The sequence below is a fragment of the Paramormyrops kingsleyae genome, chromosome 21 (genome assembly GCF_048594095.1).
Source record: "Paramormyrops kingsleyae isolate MSU_618 chromosome 21, PKINGS_0.4, whole genome shotgun sequence".
Taxonomy (NCBI): Eukaryota; Metazoa; Chordata; class Actinopteri; order Osteoglossiformes; family Mormyridae; genus Paramormyrops; species Paramormyrops kingsleyae.
The window spans coordinates 9,836,221-9,856,725 of NC_132817.1; the positions used below are offsets into that span (position 1 = coordinate 9,836,221).

Consider the following 20,505-nt stretch of genomic DNA (forward strand, 5'->3'; position numbering starts at 1 on the left):
AACCCTTTACAACTCTAAGCGCGCAGAAAATGAAGAACAAACAAAAATGTTTGTTCACCATAAATCAATGCAATTATTCTTCTCTGTATGTTGTGGGGTTTTTTTCCACTTTGTCGCTTTTCTCCCGACAAACGGCAGGAGGTCTCTTTCCCTCTTTCTGCCACAGAGTCATTTATTAATGTTCTCCACCTACCTACCTGCTATAAATACCCTCAGCCAGTGAGTCATCAGCCCTATTACCAGCCCTACATCTCTCCCATCATGCCTCGGAGCGGCTAGGTGCAATGTGGGTGGCCCAGGAATCCGGGAATCTTACGTGGAAGCGCGGGGCTCTCAGGCGGCTTGACCGGAATAAGAATACGGAATGTACCAGCATGCTCCACTATTCTCTACGTGTCCCACTGCTGTCTTGTGAGCTTTCGCACCTTGGACACGTACTGAATCACTTTCAACCCATCGGGCACGACGTTTTTCTCGAAAACAAATACAAATAGATAACTTGACTCATACTACTCTGAGTCAATGTAGCTCATTTTGAAATCTTTTATTCTCTTATTCCTATATCGCTTTAAAAAAATAATTTGAAATTAATCAGCGGCGTTGTGTATCCCAGTAGGTTAGGACTCTACTCGTGATCAGAAGGTTGCTGTTGCAATATTGCAACAGCAACCTACCCACGTCACATATGCAATACGTGAAATGCACAAATTGTTTGCAATTTTCTTTCTTATTTATTTCCGTGTTGTTATAGTATGGTTGGGATTGTCTTTTTCTTTTGCTATTCTATTTTTAGGCTGCTGTAACAAGTAAATTTCCCCTGTGTAGGATAAATAAAGTTATATCTTATCAAATCCTGTGGCTGGAGAACGATACTGTTGTTAGGCCCTTGAGCAAGACCCATATCCTGCGTTCGATTATTGACACGCATGGTGCCGGGATGTGTGCGTAATAGGTGTGTCACTTCCGGATGTAAGCCGCGATATCTCTGTGGATTAATAATGCAGTCTGTTCATTTTCAGTGACTCAGTGTGAAATTGGGTAAAAAGCACTATTTTAACTGTGAAGAGGGCGCGTCATACACATTTTCTGATTTATGTTTCTTACGTTGGATTGCAATGCTAATAACGTGTTATTTTGCTGCTTTGTCAGAGAAGAATGCTTATATTTTCTTTTTGTGAACTGTGTTGTATGATTGCTAAAACACATTTGCACATTGAAACAAGTTGAGAAGCCAGTGCATTGTATGGCTCATATTGTCTACACTCTACAGGAAACGAAGGAAGCATTGAAGTTTACAGTTCTTCACTTTGATAGCAAAAGTGGTTTATAATTATGTGCAGTTATCAATACGAATATAATTAGAGTGATATCAATAATTTAGCAGGATCTTACGTCAGTACCTATAACCAGATGCTCTAAATATAGAGTAGTTGCTATAGAAATTGCAGCTTCAGTGACTGTAAGGAAAATACATTTAAAATACCTTCTCCACATTCAATAGCATATACAACGTTCTATAACAGCGTAACCAACACAGTTAATTATATGAATGTTTTGTTTTGTGGGGTGTAAACCTTTTTAAAAGTAGTGTTTTCAATAAGAAACTACATGCACAATATTTATTTTTATTCTGTTTAATTAGATTTTTGCCATTTCTGAGGTTGGTCGAGACCCTCACCCTATTCCTTGGGTTTTTAACATTCAGTAACCATCCATGCTAAGTTCCAGACATGACGACTCCGCACCCAAAGAGCTTCTTCCCCCATTCCACTGTTCTCCTAAATAAGGTCCCATGAGAAGCTCACTGATCCCCTGGGGCTCCTTCCCACACATACTCAGCCACTATACTTCACACTTCCACTGACTCCAAGCTTATTTGCACATCTCTCAAACTGCTGTTATCCCACATCTTGTTGTCGTTCCCTTATTTATATGTCTGCATGTTTGTTTCTTAATTAACTGCACATCTTCATATTCTTTATTCAATATATTATTTTGTGTATTTCCATCTTGACAGTATGTTTAAAATTGCATACTTCTGCCACCACCAAAACAAATTCATTGTACGTTTTGTACAAAGCGAATAAAAAGATCATGATTGTTTACAGTTTTGCACTTTGTGCAAGCAGAACAGTCTTCCTCTACTGGCACTGAGAGGGAGCGACAGGGTTTGTTCATAACATAGATATTAAATAAAAATGTTGGCATTACTGCAGGCAAAGATTTTGAGAGAAATTAAATGTGTATTGCAGTAACAGTAATTCCTTTCATATTCAAATGTGATTAAAAGAATACAATCCAATAATTAAACGTGTTAACATGGGTTGTTGGTAGCCATTGATTGCCTGAAGAACATTTCATGGACTAAGACAACACAGATGACGCGCAAATCTGAATTAGATACATGACCAACATTCTGAATCTTACCCCTCAGATTCCTAATTATGAGGCAAACACCCCTAGAAGCTGTAATATCTGTAACGATCCTCATTTGAGACTGTAGTACATATTTCATATAATTTATCGCTAGTTATTTACTAACACTCAGCAGTTGTAATCCGTAGCATATAGTCACTAATCCCCCCAAGCACTGTTTTCTGATGAAAGCTCATTACAATGATAAACTGAAGTATAATGGAGAAAATAGTGTACATATTATCACACCACAAATAATTAAAATGAATGCATTTGGGGCTTATTAATAATTAATCTTTTTTTTTTTTTTTTTTTTTTTTTTTAAATAGACCTGTTGTAAACAGATTTTTTAAAAAGGTTGGGGGCAGCTTTCATTGAAGTTAAGCACACAGGAAATGTATCCAGTCATCAACAAATAAATACATTCCGTTAATGTCAGGCTGCTGCTGGATCCAACCCTATTCATAATAATGATTTCTGCTGAACAATTGTGCCCTCTACTGGCAAATGTCTGAATAAAAGAAAAAAATCCTTCCATCCATCTTCCATTTATCTAGAACAGGGTCATGGTGAGCCTGGAGCCTGGAGCCTATCCCGGCAAACATAAGACACAAGGCAGGGGATGATCTGGACAGGATCCCAGTCTATGCAAAAGGCACAGTCTCAAACACTGTGGGCAATTTAGAGATACCAGTTCACCTAACTGCTGGCCAGCAGGAGAAACCACACAGCACAGGGCACACGGCAGACGGACAGCAGCCCATTACAGGGCACACAGACATATGCAGATACTCACAGACTACAGGCGGTTGAGACACCACTTCCCTTAACTTCATGCCTTTGGACTGTGGGAAGGAACATGCACAACATGGGGAGGACATGCAAACTCGACAACCAAGGTGAGATTCAAACCCACAACCCTGAAAGTGTGAGGCAACAGTGCATGCTCAGACTGTAGACACCCTCAAATCATTGCTGAAAGGGCAGGAATTCGTTAAAACATGACTGATAAACACATTTAGACGAAGCACAAAATTTATGCTTTATTACATAATTTAAGGCCAAATTACAAATAAATAAAATAGGACACACTACCAAATATTGTTACAAGGCAGTTTTCAGGCAAATGTGGAAAGAAGACCCCAAAACTGGTCAATATAACAAATATAAGAGATTTAAAATGTATATTACAGCTGTACATCTGGGACGTCTAACAAGCATTGATCAAAAGTATATACAATACAAGAGTAACATGGTGCACCCCCCACAAACATCTCCCCTTCAGCATGTACAGCATATAAAACACAATGCTTTTTTCCCCACCATCATGCTCTCTCAATTCATCAACAAAGCAAACAGGACGTTCTGCACATGTGCACACTATTTCATGTTCCTATTTCCATGTAAACTCCATATTAATAAAACACAGACAATCTTCTCCTGAGGTACAAATACTGTACGTCTCACAGTACTGCACTGATGCTATTTCTGCTGGCAAATTTGTGGCAGCCACTGTTCTCTGTCGCCTTGTTCTTCAGAAGACCATCGCACTAAAAAAATACATTAGGATTTCCATCTTTTAAAATACCCTTTAAGACTATTATAGTTCGTGGGGAAATGCAGTCCGTCGGTTTTGTCCTGGAGTAACAAACTGGCTCAATAAATTTACAAAATGTAAACCATGCAAAACCAGGCTGGGTGCAGATATTTCAATTACCGTTTCACTTCTAAATATAGGTTGATTCCACCATGAGCTTGTGTAGCTTCCCAGTCCTATAAGAGTTGAGGTGGACAAACATGCATTATGGAGGAGGGGAGAACGTACATGTGAGAAGATCCCTAAGAGGATATAATCCTAATCATGTTTGGGTCAGGATGGCAAATCGCTTCAGCTGATTAAGACAGTCAATGCCGGTGCCCTTTGTTGGATACAGGCTGATCTATTTTGTCCAGAAAGCAGCAGTCATAAAGCCCCCCTGACCTGGTGCATCCGGGGCTCAAATGGAAAGCCTTACAGTCCTCCATCCAACCTCTAATCACCTAGGCAGGGTTTAGAAAAATAAATAATAATGGCTGCAACATTAAGGATAAATGTATGGGTGTAATTCTTTCTTCATGTCAACCTTAAGCAGCAGGCAGTGCCAGGTTCAGTCTCTTAAAGCTGCGAAACGGACATCAACCCCCTGACACTGAACCTAACCCCCTTTTAATCATTCGGGGTTGGGGGTCGCCCTTGGTATATTTTGCCAATTGTGATCAACTGGTTGTCCACCAATGACATAAAACTTTATCCATTAATCATCTCCTGTGATCGACCTGGAAACGCAGTGAGATCCACCCGAGGGTCATGCACTTCTGGTATATAGGCAATGTAATGCGGGGGTGGGGGAGAGAGACCGCCCTCACAAGACCGGCTAACTGGAAAAATCCCCGAACTTCCCGATGGCCAGTACGTGCCTGCAAAGAGGTCTCCAGGAAGGACAACATGCCCACTTTGAGGTAAGCAAGGTTGAGAAGATGGTCGTTTGTCAGAGCCGTGGGCAGAAAACTGGGCTCCTTCACTGTCCTGGCGGGCAGAGTGGCACACGGCCTCTTCTCATTGCCGGCGAGTGTCACTGCTAACGTACACACGCAGTATGCAAAGACAATACTAACACAACAGTATTGCACAGAACCTCTCATGGCTTCAACTGTGAATCCTTTCATGGACTATACAGAGAAAAAAACAAACAAAAAAAAAAACTACCAGCACTCCACACACATTTACAAAATATTCCTTGAAAAACTCAAACCCTGATGTAAAAAAAGAGGTCACTCATTCAGTAAGAAACAGACTAACGTAACGCAGATTGGTTGAGCGACAGTCATTGTCCATTCGATTTCAGCGGGACCAATCAGACGGGATCTTTCTGTTTACTGAATCCTATATTCATTTTCTTTTTCCTTTTGGTCTTACTTCAAGTATTTTTTCCCCAGTTCACTGAGAGGGCACTGTAGCAGGGCAGGACAGTGTGGGGGAGGTGTGTGTGTGTGTGTGGGGGGTGGGAGGTGGGGGGGAAGGGAGGCTCAGACACCAGCTTCCTCCCAGCCCTGCCTACTTTCCTCCGTACATCCTCTCAATGTCGTCCTGGTAGTGAGTCTTCAGCTCCTTCCTCTTCAGCTTGAAGGCGTCAGTCACCAGGCCAGTCTCTGGTGTCCAGGCCTCTGCGCTCAGCCGAATCTTCTTGGGGATCTCGAAGCGCTCAAGCTGAGCTAAAGAGCACAGACGTGTGTCACGGCCGGAAACGCATCACAGAGCCTGGTTAACATTAACAGGGTGTCCCACTGGTGTCTGGAGGGAGCCAGGCAGCCCAGGGAAGCTGAGCATTTAAAGCACACAGCTTTCCATGTCAGAGAAAAAGCTAATTATTGGCCCACATCGATTGTAGTACAGTTTTTGGATACAAGTCAATTAGTAAGCATTTTAAAATCAAGTAAAAAATGTGTGATTAGACATCAATATATAAGGTATTTATCTGATATTACATCCATATAGTGCTCTTGTCCAGTTAATTTCTGAGCTAGCAGTATACTAATTCTGAGGATGACATTCTCTCCTTTTCTTGACTTAACAGTATTTAGATTTTCTTTCACATTTTACAATTTCATTAGCTGGATATTAAAATGAAATGTTTCATCTAAATATTGTGCCATGCAGAATTCAACATGGGCAACATTGCCGAAACAGAAACCCTTAAATTTGCTAATTGGCATCATTAAGTATAGGCCTGCCTGCATGCTGACGAGCCTCCCGGCCTGCCTGCATGCTGACGAGCCTCCCGGCCTGCCTGCATGCTGACGAGGTTGCCGGCCGGCCTGCCTGCCTCCCGGTGCTCCAGATCCCCTACCTGCGACAGCTGCCTCCGTTATTATTGCCAGTACTTCCTGCTCCATCACGGGATTGTTACAGATGTCTTCCCAGGAGCCCCTGATACCCTTCTGCCCCGCTAGAGCTGTCAGCTGCTTCTGATTGGGCACCACGAAACCAATCACGTACGACTCGTCACTGCATGTGGGGCAACACAGACAAAAATCCTGTTAGACCAACGCAGATACTGAACATCACATACATTTATTTATTTAGCAGATGGTTCTGGCATAAAAGTGTGTGAGCAGGGTCAGCTAGTCCCTGGAACAATTGGGGTTAAAGGTATTGCTTGACGGACCACTGGCAATCTGATTATTTAACCAGCCCTGGGACTTGAACTCACAACCTTCCAAATGTGGGAACAGGTCCCTGTCCTGCTTAGCTAGACATCGTCCCATCAAATACTGGGAATGAGTGCTTTAGATCAAAAGAGAGTGCAATACTCAACTTGACTAAAACCAACTGCATGAACAGAGCACTTGAAATCTATGTGGTGGCTGGTTTTACTATGCATGGACCAGAGAGCTTGGACATGACTGGTATGCAGATGGTATCTGAAGGGTATTGGGCTTAGAGGATAGACTGTATAGTGGACAGTGGACAGAGCCCAGACGGGTGTAATGTGTTGAGCACCAGGTCTGGTACAACATAATGACTGTGGGTCTGATGACTGGTCGCCTGACCTGTTGGCGTAGGCACAGATGTTGTCGATCAAGGAGCAATTCTTGAGCATGGCCTCCACCTTGCCCAGCGACACGTACTCCCCGGCCTGTAGCTTCACCAGGTCCTTCTTACGGTCTGTGGGAAAACGTGACATATTAGGCAGCATAATAACATTGTAGGAAGGCTGCATACAGGTCGTATTCAGATTAGTGTAGGCTTGCTGACGTCTTGCGAATTAAACAAGTTGAGGGTTACATAGTTTACCCGTATCTTGTGTGCGTCGGGCAGACGCTGGCTAGGATGTATGTATGCTATGTGGGTAAGCATTAAAAACATCCATCATTCCTTCTAACTGCAGGGCTGGGATTCAAACCTCCACCGTGAAGGTTTAAAGTGACAGTGGTCCACTTAGCCTCCTTGCATTGAAACGTCTTCATAAACAACTGCATTCCCTGACACTGTCTATCTTCACAGAAAGCATCACCAATGCATTTTGAAATTATCCTCCTTACCAATGATCTTCAGGCAACCATCAGGGTGGAACTCGCCGATGTCGCCTGTGCAGAACCACCTCTGCTGCTTAGCATCCACAAAGAAGTCCTCTTGGTTCTTAGCCTCGTTCTTGTAGTAGCCCATGGTGACATTGGGCCCTCCTATGATTATCTCTCCCCGGGGGTATGGCTTGTCGGTGCTGTGGTAACCACCTGGGGACAAGGGTGTCAGTCATCAGGTAGGTCTTCTTGTATCGCTCAGGCTTCAAGGTCAAGACTCATTCAAGGCCAAGACTCATTCAAGGCCAAGACTCATTCAAGGCCAAGACTCATTCAAGGCCAAGACTCATTCAAGGCCAAGACTCATTCAAGGCCACTCACCATCCTCCCAGTCCTTGAGAGAGATTTCTGAGCAGATGAGTGGGGCTCCCACACGTCCCGTGCTGTAGTCCCACACTGTAAAACAAGTGGACGTGGACAAGGTCGTCAAGGTCTAGCTGAAGGCTTAGCCGACGGGCTGGCAGGCGGGCGGCCTCGCAACTCACCCTCGGTTATGGTGCCAGCACCGCATGTCTCAGTGAGGCCGTAGCCCTGGCCCACCGGGCAGCAGAAGCAGATATTCATGAAGCGCTGGGTGGCGGCCGACAGCGGAGCCCCCCCCGAGAGCAGCAGGCGCGTCCGTCCCCCCAGCAGGGAACGCACCTTCCGGAAGACCAGCCTGGGGATCCCAGGGTTACAAGCTCAGCAAGGGCTGTGTGCTAATTTACCGAACACTGGCACCAATTTGCACACAGTTTACATGCAATTTTCACACAATTCACATGGTTACACCTCTACGCCTCCATAACTAGATAGGTAGATTAGACAGATAGACCAAGAGAAAGACCAAGATAGACAGACAGATAGACCAAGACAGTGGTGGCTTAATGGTTAGGGAAGCGCATTGAAAGATTGCAGGTTCGAATCCCCAACCAGCAAGGCACCACTGAGGTACCCTGAGCAAGGTACCGCCCCCAAGCACTGCTCCCCAGGCGCTGAATTAGCTGCCCCCTGCTATGTCACATTGTCACATATGGGTTAAATGCAGAGAACACATTTTGTTGTTGTGCACTGTGTGCTGTGGTGTGTCAAAAATGACAACTAATCACTAAATAAAATAAAAAAAAAGATAGATAGACCAAGATATAGTCTTGTGAAAAAAATTACGACACCCCATTAAACATTTAGATCATTATTAATATCAACATATCAATATTAAATATTCTTTCAAATTATATGTGTAGATAAAGTTGATGTAATTGCATCATCTATGCAAAAACAAGAAAAATTCATTTATTTACAAAATGAAATTAACTAAGATGCTAATTTACACTGAGGAAAAGGTTAGAAAGTTAGGACACACATTCATCACTATTTAAAATTCCTAGAATTAGATTCATGTGCACCATATCAGAGGAAAATGATTAGAACATTATTACAGAGCTTTTCCGTAGAGCCTGTCTTATTTAAACCATAGACATTTAGTTTGGTTTGCTCTTGATTGTTGAAATGAGTGGGATCACCATAGTGAGATCCAAAGAGCTGTCTGAGGCCTTCAGAAAGAAGCATGTAGATGCATATGAGTCTGGGAAGGATATAAAAAGATCTCGAGACAGTTTGGAATCAGCCATTCCACTGTCTGGAGAATAATTTACAAAGTGGAGAACATTTAAAACAACTGCCAGTATGGCCAGGGCAGGCTGTCCTAGCAAGTTCAGGCAAAGAACCGACCGCAAGATGCTAAAAGAAGTCTCCAAAAATCCTAAAATGTCATCACGGGTCACACAGGAAGCTCTTGCCACAGTTGGTACATGCATCTACCATCAGAAAGAGACTCTGCAAGTTTGATTTACATGGGAGATGTGCAAGGAGGAAAACCTTGCTGTCAAAAAAACATCTGGGCAACACTGAAGTTTGCCAGAGACCACCTAGACAAAGACTGGGACATTTGGAACAACGCGCTTTGGACAGATTAATCTGAAATTGAATTATTTGGGTGCTGTAACAGAGGACATGTTTGGCGTAAAACAAAGCTCTTAAGCAAAAGAATCTCATACCAACTGTGAAGCATAGGGGGTGGAAATGTCATGGATTGGGGCTGCTTTGCTGCAGCAGAACCTGGCCAGCTCACTATCACAGAATCCACTATGAATTCTACATCATATCAGAGGATGCTTGAGGACAATGTGAAAACATCTGTCCAAAAGTTGAAGCTGAAGTGGGGGTGGACCATGTAAATGACAATGACTCAAAACATTCCAGTAAATCTACCAAGGAATGGCTTACAAGAAAGAAATGAGTTCTGGAATGGTCAAGTCAAAGCCTGGATCTGAATCCTATTGAGATGCTGTGGGGTGATTTGAAGAGGAAGTGCATGCAAGATCACATAGCTTAAGGAATTCTGCATTGCAGAATGTAGAAAACTCTCTGCCAGTAAATGTCAGAGATTGATAGATGGCTATAGGAAACATCTCATTGAAGTTATTTCAGCCAAAGGGGGAAATACTAGCTATTGGGGCACAAGGTGTCCATAACGGACGCGCGGGGATACATTTAATGCATTTAATCTTTTTCCTCAATAGGAATTGGCATCTTAGTTAATGTCCTTTGTTAAATAAGTGAATTTGTTTCTTGTTTTTGCATAGGTGAGACAATTACATCACCTTTATCTACAGATATAATTTGAAAGAATATTTAATATAGATATGTTGATATTTCTTAATAAAGAATTAAATATTTAATGGGGTGTCCTAATGTTTTCACATGACTGTAGATAGATAGACAGGCTTGTAAACACAGAAACAAAGGTCTGGCAGCACACTGAATTCCACACGAGCCCTGGGGCTGTTTGGAGCTTGTATCTGACCATACCGGTCACACAGTGGTGTGTTGTAACCCTTAGAAATCTGCTCCATCTTGTAATTGTAGGCCAGCACGAACAGAGTCCTCTGCAGGGGGTGCATCTCCTCCACCTTGGTCATCACGTTCTTGTAAATGCGGTCCATGATCTCCTGTGAGGTTTGGGGAAGGGGTTATGGCTTGTGGTTAAGATGCTGATCTGAGAGAGCCTTGGGAGGTGGGGGGGGGGGAGAGTCCCACCCTCCCACTGCTTACCGGCACTGCGGCCATCAGGGTGGGCTTCAGTGCCGTCGTGTCCCCTCGGCTGCCCTTCTTGATCTTTGAGGACTATTGAGAAACCGGAATCACATTAACGAGGTAAGAGGAAAAGCCAGGTCTCTCAGTGGCTTGGACGCGTGTCGAGTGGGTATGAGGTGGGCATGAGGTGGGCACGGGGGCGCTCACCTGGTCGGCAAGTGTTTGGGCAGAGGAGTATCCGATGCGGCAGCCGTGAGAAACGCACACCATCTCCGCACTCAGCTCCAGTACGTGAGCCAGTGGCAGGTACCCGATGTAGGTGTCATTCTCACTGCGCAGGACACAACCATGGCATCAATACGGTCTTCACAACAAAACCATGCCCGTTATTCTTAATATTCAACTCTATTTATTAGACTGCCTCCTCTTGGTCTATGATACCTTTTTTAAAAAAGTACATTCTGTTTAAAAATGGGAAATTGACAGGACAGCATGGCTGTGTGTATCCCAGTGTGCCTAGCCTTTCAGCCCTGTGGTTCCTGGGAGGTTCTAGGCTCTCCATCTGACCAAGTAATGAGGGAGTAAGCTATAGATCTTCGGTTTGGTCATTAACCACACGGCAGCCTCATACTCGAGCTGAGGGATGCGTTCGGCCATGCCCGTCACCCCGGCGATAAGGTTGCTGTGGGAGATCATCACGCCCTTGGGAATGCCGGTGGAGCCGCTGGTGTACATGATGACGGCGATGTCAGAGGGGCGGGGCGGCTGTCGGGGGCGGGACACTGGGGGAGAAACATAGTGATTGATACAGAGTTGTGCAGGCCGACAAGCCCAGCAGCCCTCCTCAGCAAGACCACGGCGACATCGTCACGCTTACTGTTCTCAGGCTTGGCCCCAAGCTCCTGCACTGCAGTCATGTTGTGGACCATGATGCCTCTGGGATACCCGGGCCAGGCCATCGGCTTTTTGTCCACCACAATGACGTGCTGGAGTCGGGGAACCTCCAACAGGATCGGCTAAGGTTCCAAATGGAGAAAAGTCAGCACTGTCGGTTTCAGCTGATGATCTCTAATGTCGATCACCGATCGCACACGCTGAATTCGTCCAAAATGACAAATGAGGGATTAAGGCTTGGGGTTAGTCTACCAGGTATGGGATTTGAACCCATCACCTAACCCTAACTCATGAAGATACACGCCACCCCTGACCACCCTCAACAATTCTCTTCAGATAGCTAATCAAAGATGCGATAAGCAGTTACTTCACTGAGCTAGGCATTCTGGAGGTGAAGCGGAGCAAATATTTGACATAGCCGAGGGTTCACACAGGGGTAGTGGAAAACCCTTTAATTCCAATCTTTAGGGATTAAGTGATAAAGTAGCTGCCCGGAAGGTTCATAGCTACATGTAACATTATCAGTGTAGATTAAATAGACAAACACACTAAGCTAAGTGCAGGTGAGACAGCGTACCTTCAGCCGGCTCTCCAGTAGCTCTTTACTGGTGATTATGTGTGTCACCTCTGCCTCGTTGAGGCCGTGGGCTATCGCCGGGCCTCCCAAGGTGGAGTATAGGGTGACCACTACCAAGAAACAGAATTCAAAGTGGAATGACAGAAGAAAGGAAAAACGAGCGGGGGGGGGAGAAACAGACGAGGCTCATTAGTTTAGGCTCTTAGGAGTTCATCATAAAGCTGGAAGAATGCTGGGGGATGGGGGGTGGGGGGGGGTGTCAACATGTCAGCGCAGGGGCCACACTCACATGGGAAGTTGTGCATGAAACAGGCCTGGGCAGATATTATCCACTCGGCCCGTGTCTCGCAGCAGATAGCGATGTTGCATTTAGACTTCTGGCCCAGCGCAGCGAGGCCGCTACCAAACAACGCCGCTGCCTGGAACGTCTTCTCATAGGAGAGCCACTCATAGTCCCCGAGGATCACCTGCAGGGGGTGACAGAGCGAGGTCAGGGGTTAAGGGTCACTTTTTTAAGAGATGGATGCATGTCTATACAAAAAAAAAAAAAGCTAAAACTGTTTAGTTACAGCCCAATATTCCTCCAGGAAAATGTACTAAAATGTGATGTTTCATACATTTAATGCATTAAAACTGTGAGCCTCATATGTCCATCCGTGTCTCCTTGTGGATCACGAGGCATGGGTGCAATGTAATGGGGGGGGGCTATAGGTGGGGGCTACGAATATGCAGACATCAATGTACCACCGTTGTTGCACAAGTGTTTTATTTGATTTATTAATGTTTAATGCCGGCATGTTCCCTCTCCATGTCTATGGAGGTAAACAAACAATTATACGAATTTTTCAGTGGTTGCTAAATTAAAACCTCTACAGTTTCTCCGTCAGCAGTGCTTCAGTTAATGAAGTAAGAACGGCCTAACTGCACCTTGCACAGCCTGTGTCTATGACTCAGGCTAATTTAGTGGGTTTGCTGTGGGAAGTAAGACTTTCCTGGTGTGTGACCCCCAGTCACGTACGAAAAAACAACCTGGGATAGATACATTTTCATTTCCACTTCCATAACGGTAAAGTAATGGGTGTCGTGTACACCCAACTGATATCAATGTAGTCAATAAAGGGCAAGAAGCCCTCCCCCCGCCATTCTCGAACATGGTAATCTGTTATGGTTCTGCATTCACACTGGAGCCATGTCAGAAAATGACTGCTACTGTTGCTAGGTCGCCAGACTTACCGCTTTGGTCCCATTCCCCCATGACACCGAAACAGTAAAATAGCGAAGAATAAGTGAGTTTCAGTGTGTGTGAATCGCAGCGAAAAGAGAGATGCCAAGTTAGCTCATTTTATTAGACTTTATAAGAGTGTCTGCTAAATGACAATGTAATATAACCTGTTAGTGCTGTTAACCAGCTGAATTCCGTAATGCATGCTAAGGGTGGGGGGAATTGAGCTTTACGTATGAGTCACCAAGTCATTGGATTAGAAGACTGATTTGCTGGATAGATAGTTTTTGCCATAGTAGGCCACTATGGACAAATGTAATCAGTGGAAACACTGTCTTACTGAGGACAGACATAAATACATACATATGTACACTATATGGACAAAAGTACTTTAATTATTCAATTCAGGTGTTTCATTCAGACCCATTGCCACAGGTGTAGAAAATCAAACACTTAACCATACAGTCAGGTTTACAAACATTTGTGAAAGAGTGGGGCGTTCTGAACTACCTTTGCGATATGTGCAATTTGTGAAATTTCTTTCCTGATAGATATTCCATGGTCAACTGTAAGTGGTATTATTGCAAAGTGGAAGCGTTTAGAAACAGAAAATCACCCACGAAGTGGCAGACCACGTAAAGTAAGAGAGCAGGGTCGCCGAGTGCTGAGGTGCATAGTGTGTAAAAGTCACCAACGCTCTGTTGACTCAATAACTACAGAGTTTCAAACTTCTTCTGCCATTAACCCCAGCACTGGGAGCTTCATGGAATGGGCTTCCTTGGCTGATCAGCAGCATGTAAGCCTCACATCACTAAGTGAAATGCCTGCTGTCAGATGCAGTGGAGTACAGCACGCTGCCACTGGACTCTGGAGCAGTGGAAACGTGTTCTCTGGAGTGACGAATCACACTTCTCTGTCTGGCAGTCTGATGGATGGGTCTGGGTTGTTGGATGCCAGGAGAACATCACATGTGTGACTGCATTGTGCCAACTGTAAAGGTTGGTGGAGGAGGGACAATGGTATGTGGTTGTTTTCAGATGTTCTGCTAGGCCCCTTAGTTCCATTGAAGGGAACTCTTAATGCTTCAGCATACCAAGACATTTTGGACAATTCAATACTTCCAACTTTGTGGGAACAGTATCTGGCATGCTGACAATTCCCATAGGCACACTACAAAATCTTGTGGAAAGTCTTCCCAGAAGACTGGCAGCTGTTACAACTGCAAAGGGGGAACCAAGTCCATATTGATGTCTTTGGATTTAGAATGGGATGTCATAATGTAATGGCCAGGTCTCCCAATACCTTTGTCCATATAGTGTACATACGATCTCCCCATGGCAGCACTGTGGTGATTTAAGGGCCCAGGCCCATACTACCTGCAGTTCAGACTAATCCATCTGAAACCAAGCATGTCTGGGCCTGACCAGTATGTGGATGGGAGACCAACTAAGAAAGCTGGGTTGCTGCTGGAAGAGGTGCTGGTGACCAATGGCGGAGCCCATCTTGTGGTCCATGTGGATCCCAATACAGAGTAAACATGTCTTAGTGGAACTTAAAGTCCCTGCATTATAATGTCCATATACATAAATTAAAGTAAGAAAAAGCCTGATCTTAGGCTGACTGGTGAAGTAAGAATTGTACGACATGGGATGTTAGTATTAATACTGCATGTTGTCCAGCCCTATAATATACAGTCATTTTTCGATTTCAGTACAAAAATACCCCACCCTACGTTGAGATGTCATCCAGCACCAGTATCAGTACCAGATTTTATGCCAGTGGAAAACCAACGCCTTGAAGTACCGTACTTTTGGTACTTTCGTGACGTACCAAATGTAAGGTACCCGGTATGGTGGAAAACTGCCCTTTAAAGAGAATGCAGAATTATGGGATACTTGAGACTCTCTGGGGAAAACTAGGAGCGCTTGTTTTGGTCCAGCTGATGTAATACAACGCAGAAGAAATGCTGTAATTTAGAAATGAGATATGAATTGAGACTGTGGTTTTTTGTGATTAACTGTGCAGCCCTAGTTTGAGTGTCTTGAAAAGCGCTATATAAATGTAACATTCATTCAGTCATTCATAGGGCAGGGGGACACCTCGGTCAGGAGGAGAGTTAATTTGCCTTTACAAAAAATAAAATTTTAATCTTGGGATTTTGCATGGGATAAGCATATTTTTTCCAGAATCTACTGTTCCGGGTCACTGTTGTGTAAAGCAGGCTGGACTGAGAAAACCTCTGAATAACAGGCTAATAAATAAATAACTAAATAACAGGTTGGTTGATTTGGCTGATACAAAAATCCCACTTGCCAGTACACCAGTAAACCAGATCATATGATTAGTCTGAGGAGTAAATAAGTTTACGAGGTGGAATGTTTTAGCTCTCTTGTTTTAGAAAAGGCTGTAAATAAAACTAAGAATATCTTCTAAACACTTTCCCTGCTCAGGGTAACATGGAGGCAAGCAAGAGCACTCCACACACAGAGTGGAGGTGAGATTCGAACCCCCAACCCAGAAGGCCTACGGCGTTAGTGCCAGGGACTGAGCTAACATGTTGTCCTATTAGCATTTTTAAAATTCATTTATCTGACACTTATATCTAAAGCAACTTACAGTAGAGGGAAGGGTAACAATTAGTTTGCGTTCCAAGGTATAATCCAGCTGAGAAATTCAAAATGGCATCAAGCAAGAAGAGAGTAATGTCATCATAATGAGGGAAGAAGGACCAGCCACTATTTACCCTGTAAGAAGGATGGCATCACTTTCGATGGGTTCAAAGTGACAAATCGATGTAACCACCATGTGTCACAATCACAGGATTTAGACATGCTGACATTGACAGTAATAACCACTAAGGCCAACCTAAGAATCTACCTGGCTTAACCCATTAAACAACCAATTAATCTCGTACCTCTACTCAAATGGCAGTTCCCACAATGCACCAGGAAAGCCATGTCACATATCTCCCCCCCTTGCCCCCCGAGCTAGCGCCCAAGTTTGCCCTGACCTTCTTGAAGACTTTCCCATTGGGTTGCAGCTCATCCTCCTCGCTGAGGAGCACCCGAGTCCCCAGGCAATCCCGACGGGGGAACATCTTGGCCGAGGTCGCGAACACCTTGTCCAGCGTATCACAGCCGGGCCGTAGCGAGCTGGCCAGGCACTGTGTGCTGTTCACAGCCCTGTAGGGCCCCGCGGGGCCCCTCATTGGCACCGCCTTGCTGCGGCGGGCACGCTTCTGCCTGACCGAAGCACCAGAAAACAGGGACCAGGGCAGGAAGATGATGCTGGAGTAGATCCAGACGACACAGTGGAAGAGCAGCGACAGCAGGGGGTGCACGTCCGACTTCAGCTTCATGGTGAGTGGGGGGCGAGGATGAGCAGCAAGTCTCAGGCCTGTGATGATGTCTCTGCTGGGCGAACCCTCTGCACCAAAGTAACCAAAGTAAAACATGAGAGAGCCTCTGAACCTGTCAGCCAGCCATCACCTATACATTTTAGATCTTTAGAAGATACTGATGAAAGGGGAAGAAAATAATAAAAGAATAATCTCTTGTCCAGTAAGTGACCTACAGTCTATGCCGAAATGTTTGGGCTTGAGATACACCCTGAACTAACATTAAAAAAATGGAAAGATACTAAAATCAGATAAGGCTGTCACTTCTTAAAAAAAAACTCAACAATTACTTCCTTTTAATGATTTCATTTAAAAAAAAAGCATAAGTAAATCAAAACCGAGCAAATGTCACTAACCTTCCTGCAAGAATCAAAAACTCTAAGCCCTCAAATGCCAAGCAAAACAAGCTGAAAGAAACCCCTGTCACCCGAACTGAAAAAGGGACGTGTGAGATTATGGCCTTAACCCTTACCCAAAGTCGGGACCCAACACCAATGAGCCGCAGTAAGAGCCACTGGGCTCTCCCTTCCCAGCTAGAGAAGAAGCGAGTTATACCACGATTTTCATAGGAAACAAACTGGGAGCATTCATGTGGATTATCTCAGCAAGCCAAGTCCAAAGTAGGTAAAAGGTATCCCCAGTGGCAAAACAACCCACCTTAAGGTCCTGCGGGTGGAGGGGGGTCATAAATCTCAGCCAAAAATTGCATGAATCCCCAGATTAACACACAAATATGTACACCCTGTCAACATGACTGGACAGTTTCAAATTTAGCCACACAGAAATGTAAAACTACCCCAAACATGACCACAGGAGTTCTATACTCGGGTGAGTGGCCGATTTTATCAGTGCAGAGTCAGAGATGTCACAGTTGCAAAAGCACACACCAGCAGGCCCCTCATTAATGTTGATGGCGATGCAGGCTGCGGTCACACACACAAACCCCTCCCCGACTGCTATTAACCTCCTCAGGCAGTACTTAAAGACGCCAGCAGCTCAGTGTGGAGATGCCGTCAAGCATTCACGTGTCACCCAGGATCAAGCAGGAAAGATCTATTAGCCTTGGACTGCAGGTATGACGATGTGTCACCGAGCGATGGCAGATAGCCATAGTAAGAAACGGCTATGCAAACCAGAGAACCTTTATTATTAAAACGAAAAAATGCGAAAGGTCACTCTAAATAACTGTCAAATTACGGCAAGGTGTCGAGTTTAGGCAATGACTCAGTCTGTCCTTAATTTCTCCACCCACTGCAGAATTAAAATAATTGTCCCAAACAGGAATTTCTTCCGACTATAGGTGAGGCTATGTTAAACGGCCGTGTAGGAAGCAAGGTAAACTTTCCACATCGAGTTTATAGATGTGGCTGGCAACACAGAGCTCCGGAAAGGAAACGGGATCTGTGGCTCTTGCCAGCCGTCGGAGTCGTGCAAACCGAGGATTGACGGGAATAGACTACCGTGGGCTCAACAAGATTGCAGACAGGTTGGGCAACAAATCTAATGTTGTGCAACAACTTTCCCATCATAAATCTTTTGCTTGCATTTATAAGGAAATGAAGGAAGAATGTCTGCTTCATTTCAGCTTCGTCTTTAATCGAAATCGGCATGATCTTTCTGGTTCAGCAGGGTCATCAGACTCGCTGTCACCCCAATTGCAAGGCACTCCTCCACAATAACATAGCATCGTTTGCTGAAGCGGATCCTGACATGCCCTGATAGTGGGTCCTACATAGCTGGTATTTGTCATATTGGCAAATTTAAAGTGCTAAAATGGCTGATTACATACCTGCCTATGTGAAGTTGATTGCTCCCTTGAAAAATAAATCAACTAAATGTAAAACTCGACAAATATCTCGGACATACCAGTCGTATAATCTGTCGGATCAAAAAAAACCACCCTACCGTTAAAAGGTATTATTACGATGGCGCGATGAAGTGCACATTACGATGCTTTAAAGCATGCAGATATCCACTAACATGCCTCCTCCCTGCCTTTCCATAGGCCAGTTTTATTAAACGTTATCATATCTCATTTGCAATGCTGTACAACAAATGAGGATATAACAGCAAAACCCCGCTGGATTCTCAAGATCAGACAGCGACATTCAATGTGAAGACGAGATAAGTAAGCTGGTTAAACGGGCTGCGTACCGGCCATATCTGCAAATCCTATCCGCTGGATTTAAGGTTGTTAAAGCGATAGCAAATACCAAGACAATACACTCACCTTATTCTAGCTATGAGTATCCTCACAATAGCGGTCGCTTTTGTCTGGAAAAGTAAGCAATTACAAATATATAACAATCTGTAGAGAAAATAAGAAATATAGTAATGCACGACGCAAACAGAAAACCCGAAGCAAATTATTTCTTCCGATACCGGTCCTCGGAATTCTACGGGGTAATAGTAGGAAACGTCGTCAAGGCATAGGCCGATCCTGGCCCCTGATTGGATAATTCGGGGTGGCGCGTGCTGGAGTAACGTCTATGACGTCGCAAACGGGCCCGCGAGGCTACTCGCGGTCAGCGCGCGAGCCCCACTTATGCAGTCAAATTTATATCATCCATGTGGTATTTTCATTTCCTTGTCACTATCAGGTGACTCTGGGACGCATTTCATTCACACTGGAAGGAAGAATCAAATGCGTCTATAAGCACTCTTGTAGTCTTTGCGAAATTTGGGTGAATTTGCAAACAGAACTCTTTTAATTATTGTCACAGATTCCGCATCACTTCCCCATTCTTTGTTTCTGTCCAAAACGGCGTGCCTCGTGGCTATCAAGTGTAGCCGTTTTTCAGTTTAAGCATTCATCTCTCATTCCTGCATGGCTATTTTGGCAACATGTATCGCTACTGATTAACCATTTTAAGTCTAAAGAGACATGGAGGGGAGGAAAATTAAGAAAATAAAGTTTCGAGGATGTGAGAGAAAGGGTGTAAGGAAGGAGAGGACTCAAGATGGAAGGGGAAGTGGCGCATGGAAACCAAATAAACGAGAATGAACGTTGAGCTCGTGGAGAAAGTCGCGATGAGTGGATTGTTTGAAAGTTTATGCATATATTTATATATCTAATCGTATATCACACACGACGGGCATTGAATCTAATATAGGTGCCACTTAATCTAAATGCATATATTTGGACTGTTGGAGGAAACCAGGGAACTCTTGACACAACCTAAAAATGTATGGAGAAAAAATGAACCCTAAACTGAAAAAATAAGGAGGAACTGCTGCAGAATAATTATCCTTATGGAGAGGCTCAGGACACTGACAGTCTGGTGCATCAAACGCCAAATGCTATATGACGCATAACTAGGTTATAAGGAGAGGTGAAGGTTATAGGTAACATAATACAGGTTATTTTAATTACGTTTCTCGGTAAAACTGTGACAACAAATACCGCGGCTTGACTTGACACATTAATTCATTACTTTCGGTAGCTATGTAAGAGATTATGGACGCTGCCTATGTTAATGCTGTTCCTTGTACAATAAAAATGGAATGCAGTGGGACCTGCATTTTATTAAGAATACACTATTTTAAGGCAATCTTTATGTGTCAGAGCCACCATATTGTGAAATGTATATTTGTAGCCATATTGTGTAGTTTATGCTCCCGAAGAAAACGACGTTTTTAATATGTTTAATACATTTTAATATTCTTTAGCTATTCTTGATCCAGTTTCACTTTTATGTGTAAGCGCCGCTGGTGTAGTGGTATCATGCAAGATTCCCATTCTTGCGACCCGGGTTCGATTCCCGGGCGGCGCACTAGCTTTTGCGTATGTTATATTATTGCGGG

General features: G+C 44.1%; 1 protein-coding gene and 1 non-coding gene across 3 annotated transcripts; one reads left to right on the forward strand and one right to left on the reverse strand.

The window, feature by feature from the left end:
* Window positions 1-3,432: 3,432 nt before the first annotated feature.
* On the reverse strand, window positions 3,433-19,207 carry acsl3b (acyl-CoA synthetase long chain family member 3b). 2 transcript variants are annotated; one of them, XM_023818806.2, is made up of 15 exons: window positions 18,932-19,207; window positions 16,315-16,730; window positions 12,372-12,549; window positions 12,083-12,192; window positions 11,489-11,627; window positions 11,243-11,393; window positions 10,819-10,942; window positions 10,630-10,701; window positions 10,387-10,526; window positions 8,022-8,194; window positions 7,858-7,932; window positions 7,498-7,689; window positions 7,006-7,120; window positions 6,303-6,460; window positions 3,433-5,667 (listed from the first exon to the last, which is right to left on the reverse strand). In XM_023818806.2, the coding sequence occupies exons 2-15, from the start codon at window positions 16,660-16,662 to the stop codon at window positions 5,510-5,512; spliced, it is 2,133 nt and encodes a 710-aa protein (XP_023674574.1). In that variant the 5' UTR covers window positions 16,663-16,730; window positions 18,932-19,207; the 3' UTR covers window positions 3,433-5,509. The 2 variants fall into 2 exon arrangements, with proteins under 2 accessions (XP_023674574.1, XP_023674575.1); XM_023818807.2 differs by lacking the exon at window positions 18,932-19,207 and adding an exon at window positions 17,174-17,334.
* A 1,196-nt stretch (window positions 19,208-20,403) lies between these two features.
* trnag-ccc (transfer RNA glycine (anticodon CCC)) lies at window positions 20,404-20,474 on the forward strand. The gene has a single exon. It is a non-coding gene; the product is annotated as a tRNA-Gly (tRNA).
* Window positions 20,475-20,505: the final 31 nt, after the last annotated feature.